The following is an 11,879-nucleotide window of genomic DNA, read 5'->3' as shown; positions in this document are numbered from 1 at the left end:
TACATGTGTAATACTAAATGATATATCTGTGTAAGGATTTAATGTTTGATGGGAGTTGAATGAATACCCTTTGGGTTTAGCAATTCATGGGTTTAGGTTGTAGTACCCATCGGCGGACCCAGGTGGGGTCGCCTGGGGTCAGCCGACCCCACCAACCCCTCCGGAGTGCCGCCGGAGCGCTTCTTTCATCGGCCCTTTGACCCCGCGACGCCCGTGCCTCCGACCCTGTTCCACGTAGAGAGAGCTGGCAAGGCTGAGTTAGAAATAGGCAGCGGCGACGTGAAATGAAGAGATGGATAAAATAAGTTGTTCAGTTTTTGCTTTCAAGAAGAAAGAAATGGGATGGCGGGGGAGGAGAGAGAGAGAGATCGAGACCCAATAATCAAGAATTCAAACACTACTTTGTGCATTTACTACTATATTTACATATTTAAATTAGCTTAGCTGGCAAGAAGAAAAATTGATACATATCCTATTTAATAAAGTGTCATATCTTGATTATTTCTAATTTTAAAATGAACATTCAAATTTTATTGCTTTATTTTTATTATTCCAAATAAACCTAAGTAAAATTTGTTGATAACGATTCTAGCAAATTTATTATAATAATTATTTAAATTATACTCTTTTATGTCAAGGAAAAAGTTGTTGGTGTATTAATTGGAGAGAAAAAGTTTTCAAAAAAGGAAATATGTCATTTTAATTGGGACAAACTAAAAAGAAAAACGTGTTATCTTAAACAGGACGGAGGGAGTATTTTTAAAAAATAAATATTTATTTTAATATTATTTTTATTATTTATTTCGACCCCACGATATTTAACTCCTGGATCCGCCATTGGTAGTACCCACTCACAAACGAAATCATCACCAATGGCAGGGAGTTAGAATCATTCCCCTATGGTTTAGCAATCTATCGGGATACGGAATACTACCAACACATGCATAAAATTTCACTTTAATGTGTTTTTTGGATTTTATACTGGAAATAATGTACGAATATAGTCTTATAATGTACATTCCTAACAATGAATAATGTACAAAAGTAATCGTATAATGTATATTGTTTTGGATTCTGTTTTGTGACAGTTATATTTGTTTTTTGTGTACAAATGCTAGTCATATGATCTCCCAGAGAAAAAAGGTTATAAAGGAGGCGAGCAGACCGCTTCGAAAGTGTAGGACATGTGGTGCAATGTGCCATCATGATTCGCAATCATGTTAAGAAAAAGATACCTAAAGGGAAGAAGAAATCTTGATATTTTTTCGTTTGTTTTGCAAATATATTTACTACTGAATGATTACATTATTAATAAGTTTTCATACATTAATCACTAGTGAATGACTACATTAGTTATGTATTTTATGTACATAATTCGTTTAGGCAGTAAATGACTACATGATGTACGAATATGACTTCGTAATGTACGAACGACTTAGTTTAATGTCTTGCAGCACGTTGCATCCATACCCTTTGGGTTTAGCAATCCATCGGGCTAGGTTGTAGTACTGACAGACTAATGAAAACTTCATCAAGTGCAGGGAGATAACTCTTTTTCCCTAGGCTTTAGCAATCCATTTGGCTAGGGCATAGTACCAACACTTTCCTATAATTTTTGTTTCTATCCTTTGGTTTTGATTTCATACAGAACTTGATGTACGAACATGATTTTGTAATGTACAAAAGACTTAGTTTAATGTACGAAAGAATTAGTTTAATGTCAAAGTTAATGTATGAAAATGATATTTGAATTAATGAATCCCAGACATTAATGTAATTAAATTACTGAATAATGTATGTAGATATATAGCTACATCTTGTCGCAGTGAATGATATTTTAAACTCATGTACAATTATGCACGTATAATGTATCATGGGTTGGGGAAGGTTGCATGTTCTCCTCAAAGTTCTCATCACCAAGATTTTTTTTTGGCGCTTTGTACCTATTCAAAAATATTGATATTGAGGAGATTAGACTACAAGCAATATCAAACCAAAGTACGAGGAGATTATACTATAAGCAACATCAAACAAAAGTACATCAGATAATAATGTAGATAATAAATTGCAAGTAATGTACAAAACATGTGAAAATGTAACTCAAACTATCATAACACATATTAATGTAGCAGATATCAAGGACTAATCTAATGTTTTACATCAATTTACTTCTGAAAACTATCCACATAATAATGTACAAGTTCAGAGGTAAATAATGTACATCTGGGATTGTATAATGTAGCAGTCTATATCAAAATAATGAACAACCAGGTTTTGTTAGTGAGTCGGTACTATACCCTAACCCCATGGATTGCTAAACCCTTCGGGGGATAGATTTAACTTTCGCAACACATTAAACCCATTATAATCTATACTAATAATTATGTGACATATACATTAAAAAATCACAATCTAACAATTAATTCACAGAAAAATATTCACGGTAATTGTTTGATAATCATACATTAGTAAGAATTGAATTTGAGTCGTAGCAAGGGGAGAGTCCCTACTCGGACTAGTGTACACGTGGGCTGTGTGTCATCGAGAGGGTTGGTCAGTCCGGTGTCCGTGGAAAGTGGTCACTTTCCCGGCACAAGAAGGAATGTCCAGATATGGCGGATTACCGAAGGAACGAAGAATGCAGTCAAACTTTTTAAGCAAAGGATTTTAGTAAGCTTGGGCTCTTTTCATGAAAAATTCTCAAGTATTACTGTGTTGATGGCTCGACAATAATTTCTTTTATACATGTATACTTGTATCTTTCGACATTGTGTTCACTGATTACCTATGCACTTAGCCCTGCATGTATTTCTAAATGTGCAGGTCGAGCTGCGATGAAGGGGGAGAGTGTTGAATCAAAGGGGCTTATTTCCAAATCATGCAGTACTCTCGGAGGTTCATGTCTTCATACATGGAACCGTGTTTCATTTATTTCCGCTGTGCTAGTTTCTACTTTTCTCTAAGACTCTGATATTTGAATAAATCGTGTTGTACAAATCTCTAAACTCGAATCCTTATGTGATCGAGTGTACCTTATCTAAGTACTCCCTTTATAACTCTCTTTTATTTTATGTATTGCTCTTATATCTTCTTCCCCATTTCTAACCCCTCTTCTAAATTCTCATCCCTAGTCACATTAACCATGTTTTACTACCCTTAGTAAAATGCGGTCGTGACATATTTACAGTTACGGATTCAATTTTGTACATGCATTCACAGAACCTACAACCAATCCAAACAAGTACATTCGACGCAATAAAGACGACGACAAATAAAATAATTTATAATATGAAAACGCAATCAACGCCCAGCTATGAAACACCTACATTTTTTGGAAAAAATCGACGACTCAATCTCGTAGAAATCAAATGTACATAGATGTAACATCATATGATGTGCATGAAATTTGTGAAAATAATGTACCAAAAAAGATAAACAATGTATCAAGGCAACAAATGATTTATGCAACTTAATGTACATATATTGCTAAATAATGTACATTGAAAGACGCTAAATAATGTAGAAAAGTTGGTAAATAACATGATGGATCTAAAGAAAATAATTAATATACACACAAGACCCAATAATGTATCACTGCATAATAAAATCAGTCTCTGAAGTTGCTAATTGATTTAATATACACATATAAGTAATTGATGTACAGTCGTTCGCCACCAAAAAGTGTATCAAATAATGTAAACAAAATCCAAAATAATGTAGCAATACGGGTACTAAATGATGTACTAATGTGACTAAATGATGTACAGTCGCTTAAAATCAATTACCACCAACAAAATTCTCAGAAACCTAGAAAAAACTAATCTTTATACAAATTGTCGTCACTAATGAACAAACATACGAGTTTAATGAAGAGGACGACCAACAATAGAATAAACTCTCAAAAATAGCAGCGTTCTCAGTTTTGTGCTACCAATTCGCAGACAAGGGACGGCTTTAATTAACCTAATTTCATCGCAGGAGAGGACTGGAAACTCCCAACTTGATGGTCGATTAAGGAGTGGAAGACGGAGGCTTTGTTTTCGCAGCCGCATTCGTCGCCGATTTGTATTTTTTTCCGAAGAGGAGTGGAAGACGAGTGGAACTAGGGTTTGGTTTTGGGGATTGAGAATGAAGTAGTCGCCTTCGGGTCTGGGCGTCAGTCGGAGAAGCGGCGCAAAAACGACGAAGAAGCAAGAATTTGAAATGGTGAGAGAGTGGGAAGGTCAAATGTTGCTGTAAATAATCCTCCTTCAATTACGGATATGTAGTTCAGAAACTGATGCAAATCATTGTTTGTTTACCATTTTTCTCTTTAATGTACGAGAACATTACAATAATGTATAGCGTTGCTTTTAATCACATCCATCAAATTATTTAATCCAAGGGTTGATATTAGAGTGTTATGTTTAAGACTAAGGGCCGTAAGGACTTTAATGCAACACAGGTAATATTAAATTTGATAGGATTTCTTCTCTATTTTCCAGATAATAAATTAAATTTTGTTTAACAATTAATATTATAAATTAAATATTACTGTCATATTGTATAGTACGACCATTGAATATTTTCTTCATTTAATTCCAATTCCATTGACGTCATCCAGCAAATAACATCTGATGTAAACCAGGGGATCGGATCGGATTCGAGGTGGTTAGTGGATCTATGGCGATTACTCTTTTAACTTTTACTCCATTTGTTTATTTTAACATGAGTTTATTTGAAGAAGGACCAATTTTCAGCTGAAGTTCTCGGATATTTATGTCTGTGATTTGTTATTTTGGTGCCAGTATTGGTTTGTAATTGTTTTTCCCCCAATTCGCAGCGGAGTAGGGTTTCGACTGAGATTTTGTTGACAAATCTAGCTTATTTCTGATTGAATCACAATTGGCGAATATGATGTCCTTCGAGATGAACGATCGTAAAAGTAAGTTTAATCCACTCTTGTTGTTGCTGGTTAAATTTGATTCTGATTGTGGAGTGATTGGCATTAGCTAAGCATGGCTAACGTGTAATCGTATCTCATTGTGCATTTTTGCTGACAAATTCTCATCTCGAATGATTCTCTCGCGTTCCTTTGATTTCTCATTGCCAAGTGTTTTATCAGTGTTAACTATGCTATAGGAATTGGTGTCTGGCTTTTAAGATCATCATTTGTGAACGAAATTTCTAAGTGGTTGAGCATGATCTGATCTTATTTTGGTTCTAATCAAACAGAAATTGGACTTGGTTTGACGGCGTTCGGGGTGTTCTTTTCATTTCTTGGGATCATTTTCTTCTTTGATAAAGGTCTACTTGCAATGGGAAATGTATGTATGATATAGTGGCAGGTTGTCTTTCAGCTAGTAATTGTTTATTTCACCCTAATCTTCCTAATATTATTTTGTTCTACTCAAACAGATCCTTTTCTTCTCAGGCGTGACATTAACCATAGGGCTCAAGTCTTCTGCCCAGTTCTTTATGAAGCGTTCGAATTTCAAGGCATATTTTCTTGCTATGATCTGTTTCCTTTCCCCCCATCAGGGAGTGGAGGCCATGGTTAAGTTAAGGCTTTCTTCATTTTAACTTTCTTATTTTGATAGCAGGGAACAATTTCTTTTGGTGTTGGCTTCTTCTTGGTTATCATTGGATGGCCTATCTTAGGCATGATAGTTGAGGCTTATGGATTTATTGTGCTCTTCAGGTATAGTGTTGATTATATACTTGATGAATCTTTTACTTTAAACTTTGGTTTATTTTCCACCATAGTGCTAGAGGCTTATTAATTATTTTGTTGGTACAGTGGCTTCTGGCCGACACTGGCTGTATTTCTGCAGAAGATGCCTATTATCGGATGGTTGTTCCAGCAACCTTTTGTGAGATCGGTAATGTTGCTTTGGCATTTTTTCTTAGGAGTTAGTTTGCCATCTTTTGTGGAGTTTGTTGTCTTCTGTTATGATCTGTGCCATAAAAGCCAGGTCCATAAAAGATGTTTAAATTCAGAAACAAGAGAAATTTAATTTGTTCTGCTGGCTTTCTTCAGTCACCAACCTTAACACCTGGCCAACCCTAGTAGAATATTGCAGAACAATTGTTTAAGGATATATTTTGTTGTTAGTGAAAAGATATTCAAAGCTTTTCAGAGACCTTTACATGATGACAGCTCTCTGTATTATGCTTTAGTTCCAGTGCTCCAGCAGTTCTACTAGTTCAGTTAGTTCATAAGTTATGTGGAGTCTGTTTAAGATTACATTTTGAGTACTTAAAGCTGTCTTAAGATTGTCGAAAACATATAATTGCACACATCCCTTCTTTGAAGAGCCTTGGCATACATCCAGAATCGACTAATAGGGTGGTTCCATTGTTCCAGTGCTTCTTCCTTGCTTAACTCCTATTATAGAGTCATAGACTTAGCTCCATCAGTAACTCAAAAATTTAACTTAAATTTCATCTTTTACAGACGTGTAACAATCGGATCAAAATTTCATATATTTCAAAGTTAGTTGCTTTCAGTACTTATGAGTATTTATTTTGTCACCTGAGCTTGTGACTTCAGTGGAAATTCATTCTATTGAACAGATGAACTGGCTGATCATAGGATTAGCTTTGGATTACTTTTTTACATAATACACATAATTTATGGAAGTTATGCTTGTGTACAAAGTACTAGCCTTTTCTTTCCTTGTCCAAACGCGGCACCTACTAAGCTCCCGTGCAAATTAGATTTCATGATTAATATTCCATGATTACGATCATGATTTATTATTCTGCACTATCCTTTCATGGTGTGGAATAATTTTTTGGCACAAATTCAGTTAATCAATTTACAGTGTATAATGTCTCACTAGCGAACTGTTTCCCAATGCAGATTTTTGATCGTTACCGTGGAAAGCGAGTACCTGTCTGAATCTCTTTTTCACCAGAAATGTCACTTACTTATGGGCTGCCTTGTAAGTTCTGTAAAAATGTTTTCTGACAAGCATGTCAGGATAGAACCGATACCGTGTGGTACATGTCAATATGGGTTTGATTTTGTGTATGGTTCTTGTTACCTCACTGGGAAATGAAAGTCCATTCTTTTGAGGTAAATGCAGCTTCAATCATTTTGTGTACCAATTTCATTGATTTTTTTACTCTAGTCCTCTTCTCTGATCTCAGACATGGTTATAAGAAAAAAAAAACCAATATTTGTAGAGAACTGTTTTTCCATGGATTGATTCTGTTCACATTTCTGATAATAGTGCATTATTGTCGCCAAAAATATATACTGCATTAGGTTATTTGTATAGGCTGATGACGGGTATTTAATTTTACAGTTGGAAGCTTAATTTAATTGGAGATTTCATAATCTTCTTGAAGGCATATAGATGGAATTTGAAGGTTTTTATTGATTTAGTACTCAAAAGTTAACAGATTTTATATTTCAGTAAGATCCTTATATCTGTATTTTACTTTGAATAATTATTACAAATCAAAACACCTTTAAACAATACACTCGCAATAGAAATTTGCTCGAAATTTTTCTGTAGACATTAAATTCTACTCTGCAGCAGAAGCTCCTTCAATTGATCTCTCAACACTCTCCGCATCAGTTTATTCGATGCTGTACGAGGAAATTCCGGCAAGATCTTAACAGAGCTCACCTGCTCAGACCAAAAATTAGCCAAGCAACCAACAAAAAACAACCCAAACATTCACAACTTATTTTGCAGCAAACCTTAAACAAAGGGTTGAGATTCGTCTGAATGGCCTTTGAGAATTTCAACCTCAGTTCATCTGGTTTGATGTCCAATCCATTCTTGAGCACAACAAAGATAGACAACTGCTCTGGCCCTCCATTTGCCGGTGCAACGCTGATCGCAGCAGTTTCCAGCACTCCCTCGTGGGCCCGGTCACAGATACGCTCAATTTCAACTGAACTCGTCTGCACACAAAGCCCTTGACCATAAACGGAAGGCCGACAAAGGAATGGTTTTCCTAAACCTAAACCTAAACCTAAACCTAAACCTTATACCTTGATGCCTCCAAGGTTCATGGTGTCATCAGCTCTTCCCTGCACCGTGTAATATCCGCCAACGCTTCTCTTCAGGACATCTCCATGTCTCCTAAGTTGCTGAAAACACAACGTTCGATTCATTTGTTGATTCAACTAAAATCATTGAAAAACTAGTAAGAAAACCATACCCTTCCTTTGTACATAGGCATACCCTTGAAGTAAACCTCTTCATGATCAGCATTCAACAGCCTATCAGATGCACCCATGTGAAGAGGAAATATGCCCACTTCACCAACACAAGGCTCATCGTCGGGCTGTCAAAGAAAAAGCATTGGAAATTCTTTAACTGCACCGAGTTAAACATGATCGATCCAAATGGTAAGAGGTACTTACATAAGGGGTTCCATTTTCATCCAGTATGACAAAGCCAGCACCCATTGCAGCGGAGCTAAACGCTCCAAAAGCCTGGGGTTGCATGAGGTTTCCATAGATATAGCATGATGCAAGCTCGGTGCCTCCACAACATTCGATAACAGGCTTATAAAATGCCCTTGAGGAGAGCCAGAGGTCATCATCAATGCTGGAGGTTTCTCCGGTAGAACCAAACGACCTGCAGAGTTTGTTATTCTAGCAACACTTTACCTTTCTATATATTATACATACATGTCGAAAGGGTAAGTGGAAATTACTTTATCTTTGTCCAGTCTATGCCTTCCATACAATTTGTACTCTTCCATGTCTTTACTAAGCTCGGAACAGTTCCTAAAACAGTTACTCCAGCATCCTTTATTCGATAAAAAATACACATGTATAAGAATAAAAGCTTTTAGAAGCTACATAGATTGAATGACACGGTAGCTTAAAATGTTGGCAAGAAGTTACCTGGACAAATTTTCCGAAACCACGGCCTAAAGGAGAACCCTGATAGAGAGCTAGACTTGCACCGGTTAGAAAGCAGGAATAGAGTAAAATAGGACCCATAACCCATCCTAGATTTGTAGGCCAGCAAACAATATCCCCACTTTGAACATCGAGATGTGTCCATGAATCAGTAGCACAACGGATTGGAGAAAGGTGAGTCCATGGTATAGCTTTTGGCTCTCCTGTGGTGCCCGATGAAAACAAGATATTTGTGACAGCATCGATGGGCTGGTGAACTGGTTTATAATAGTTCCATCTGCCAAAAGGAGAGTTTTTGATACTGCAATCTTAGGAAAAGAAAGTGTTATTGATTCTTGAGCTGTTTCATACCTTGGTAGGGCATATGCATTTGAAAGAAAAGTTTTCCAAGACGAGTCTTGGCTTCTCAACTGAACACCTATATCTTCTCCAGATGCAGGGATGACGATCACTCTTTCTGGGCCTGCTTCTACTACACGACTGCACCAAGAGATCAATGCATACAAGATTATCTAAGAAAGTGACTAGCTTAGATACAATTTAAAGAACACAAAAGGATCCCCAAATAGAATTTAAACAAGATTGGCTAAGTTAATTTGCACTACAATCTCTGTTACTGGAATATGCATGTGTTACCTGTACAATGGAAACCTCCGTCCCCCTCGTAAGATGAAATCCTGAATTTCTTTAAGTTAGAAATTTGCAAACAAAGAAAAACCAAATGCAACACGCCAAAGTCTCCGACACCTAGTTGTTGAGCATTCTGGTAACTGAAGCATCATTAAATTATTTCATAAGATTGACTACTTTCCCTCATCTTATATCGTCAGTTATACTTCTCATAAGATACGAAGTTCGTTTACACATATTTCTTCGCATATAAAATGATTGATTCTGCATTTTAACAAATCCTAAAACCTCATAATGCTAGACTAAAAAATTAATAATCTACGCCTTTATTTAAGGGGGTTCTAGCAGAAAAGCCATAATTTTGTGCTAAATTTCAAATGTCTCACTTGTCATGTTGATATAAAGAAACCAAATTAAGATTTATGACCACCTGAGTGAAAACTGCTCTTGTCTTTGATACACGTAAGCGCGTTGCAATTTCCTTAGGTGCAAAGCTGTCGGCAATTGACACGACTACTAGTCCAGCAAGTATAACTGCTAGATATATGATGACCGCAATATTGGTCATGGGCATGTCAATGGCAATAGCATCTCCCTTGCAGAATTCTAAGTCCAGTGCATTTGCTACCAACCTGCTCAAAATCGAGGGAAAAATACTTCAGTAAACTAGAATAATATTGACCACCATAACACACCCCTAAACACACACACACACACACACCAACGCCACTTCTATGCAATACATAACATTACAGAGAGTTATTTGTATAACAATTCAATAATGAAGAATGATATTTGTAAAGACAGATGACTCAAACCATACATCACTTGTTCACGGAGCTCCTTTAGTGTCATTCTCTCGACATCATGATCATCACGACCTTCCTGCCTCCATATAATTGCTAAGCTGTCATCATGCTTCTTATGGTAAGTGCTTGATTGCAGACAGCAGTCGGCTATATTGAGCACCGCACCAGGCAGCCACGTCCCACCATGCTTAGTCTTGTCGGATAAATCAAGAATGCATCTCGGTGGCACAGAAAATTGAACAGATAGCTCATCGAGTATAAATTGCCAGTATATCTGCAAACACACGCCAAAAAAGTCGTTCAACGCGAATACGCAAACACATTTGCTTGAAAGAGAAGTGCAAACAGGCTCTTGCCTCGGGATGATTCACCGAGAAGCGATGGAAGTGTCTGAAGCTCGTGATGGGGTCCTTGTATAATTTCCCTAACGCGAGAGGACCGTGAGCCTCCATAAGTCTCCCCAAGTTTGTACATTTTGCCTGGGATCTTGTAACCAAAACATTTTGTTCACATGAAGAAAATGAAAGTTCTATCCTGAAATCCTTCAAATTCCATTTATGAAATCATGATACTAATAGAGAAGAAGCTTACAAACCCTCACATTTGCTCAATCCAACAAGCAATACACTATTTTCATGAATCAATAATCAATTTGGGACTTAAAATTGAATCAATTGAAGCAGACTTCCCCAATTTTAAATCAATTTAGGACTTGAATCAAGGTTTTGCAGTAAATAAAATACAAATTAAGCAACAAGAGAGAGAGGAAGTTACAGAGAGGGAAACCAGTAGAGAGAAGGGCCATGGATGGATTGATCGTGGTGGCGGTAGATAGAGTAGTAGATAAGCTGGTGGAGGGCATGCGGATGCCATGGCTTCAACAGCTTAGCAGCCGTGATCCGAGCCCACACCTCAACTGCTCCGCCGCCAATTCTGCTAACATTTTTGAGCTGTTGCTCCAAATCTCTCGCTTCTTCAAGTGTAAGCCCACTTCCCACCAAATCTTCCACTCTCACTTCCCTCATGCTCACTCTCTCTTCCTCCAATTTAGATTTCTATTTTATTAAAGAGTTAAATTCATATAAAATTGAAATATAAGCAGCTCAAACAAAATCAAATAAGTAGTTATGAATTCAGTGGCTGTTGGAGTAATTCGAAGGCCTGAATTTGGTTATATAATCACTTTTTTCAATTGTTTTGTTTACAAAAGTCAGGTGTAGGTCTCTCATCATTTCAAGGACTTGGGGAGTAGTTAGGTAAATCGTAAGGTACATACGTTGCCTCGTTATGCCATCAATCAAAAACATCTTCGATAAAATGGACGGGTATGAGTAGGGGTGTCGAAACGGGTATTCGCGGGTACCCAAACCCGATTTTGCGGGTATCCGTACCCGAAAACTTCAATATTATACTACTCAATCCCGACCCGTATAGTTAAACGGGTAACCCCATACCCGCATCGGGTATCCCAAATCAGCACACATAATTTGAATTGTGTATTATATTATTTAACGGTATTATACTTTTAGTTTTCACTTATCATCAATGCTAGTCATCTAATGCAATAA

The 11,879-nt window shown here is 36.9% G+C and overlaps 2 protein-coding genes across 3 annotated transcripts; one reads left to right on the top strand and one right to left on the bottom strand.

Annotated features, from left to right (window-relative positions):
• Positions 1-4,504: 4,504 nt before the first annotated feature.
• Positions 4,505-7,065, top strand: LOC125200913 (vesicle transport protein GOT1-like). 2 transcript variants are annotated; one of them, XM_048098740.2, is made up of 7 exons: positions 4,505-4,650; positions 4,823-4,924; positions 5,215-5,306; positions 5,398-5,478; positions 5,583-5,680; positions 5,780-5,861; positions 6,845-7,065. In XM_048098740.2, exons 2-7 carry the CDS (start codon positions 4,894-4,896, stop codon positions 6,881-6,883), a joined length of 423 nt encoding a protein of 140 aa, XP_047954697.1. In that variant the 5' UTR covers positions 4,505-4,650; positions 4,823-4,893; the 3' UTR covers positions 6,884-7,065. The 2 variants fall into 2 exon arrangements, with proteins under 2 accessions (XP_047954697.1, XP_047954698.1); XM_048098741.2 differs by having other exon boundaries at positions 4,509-4,647.
• Positions 7,066-7,340: 275 nt separating this feature from the next.
• AAE18 (acyl-activating enzyme 18) lies at positions 7,341-11,569 on the bottom strand. Its single transcript, XM_048098739.2, has 13 exons — positions 11,086-11,569; positions 10,668-10,797; positions 10,326-10,585; positions 9,933-10,134; positions 9,509-9,549; positions 9,224-9,352; positions 8,855-9,149; positions 8,662-8,756; positions 8,366-8,582; positions 8,161-8,286; positions 7,991-8,089; positions 7,694-7,900; positions 7,341-7,619 (listed from the first exon to the last, which is right to left on the bottom strand). Exons 1-13 carry the CDS (start codon positions 11,334-11,336, stop codon positions 7,509-7,511), a joined length of 2,163 nt encoding a protein of 720 aa, XP_047954696.1. The 5' UTR covers positions 11,337-11,569; the 3' UTR covers positions 7,341-7,508.
• Positions 11,570-11,879: the final 310 nt, after the last annotated feature.

The sequence above is a fragment of the Salvia hispanica genome, chromosome 2, assembly GCF_029641045.1.
Source record: "Salvia hispanica isolate PSC_SH4W2 chromosome 2, Shi_PSC_v1, whole genome shotgun sequence".
NCBI lineage: Eukaryota > Viridiplantae > Streptophyta > Magnoliopsida > Lamiales > Lamiaceae > Salvia > Salvia hispanica.
Note: the sequence above shows the minus strand (reverse complement) of the source record. Positions and strands in the feature narration are given on the sequence as shown.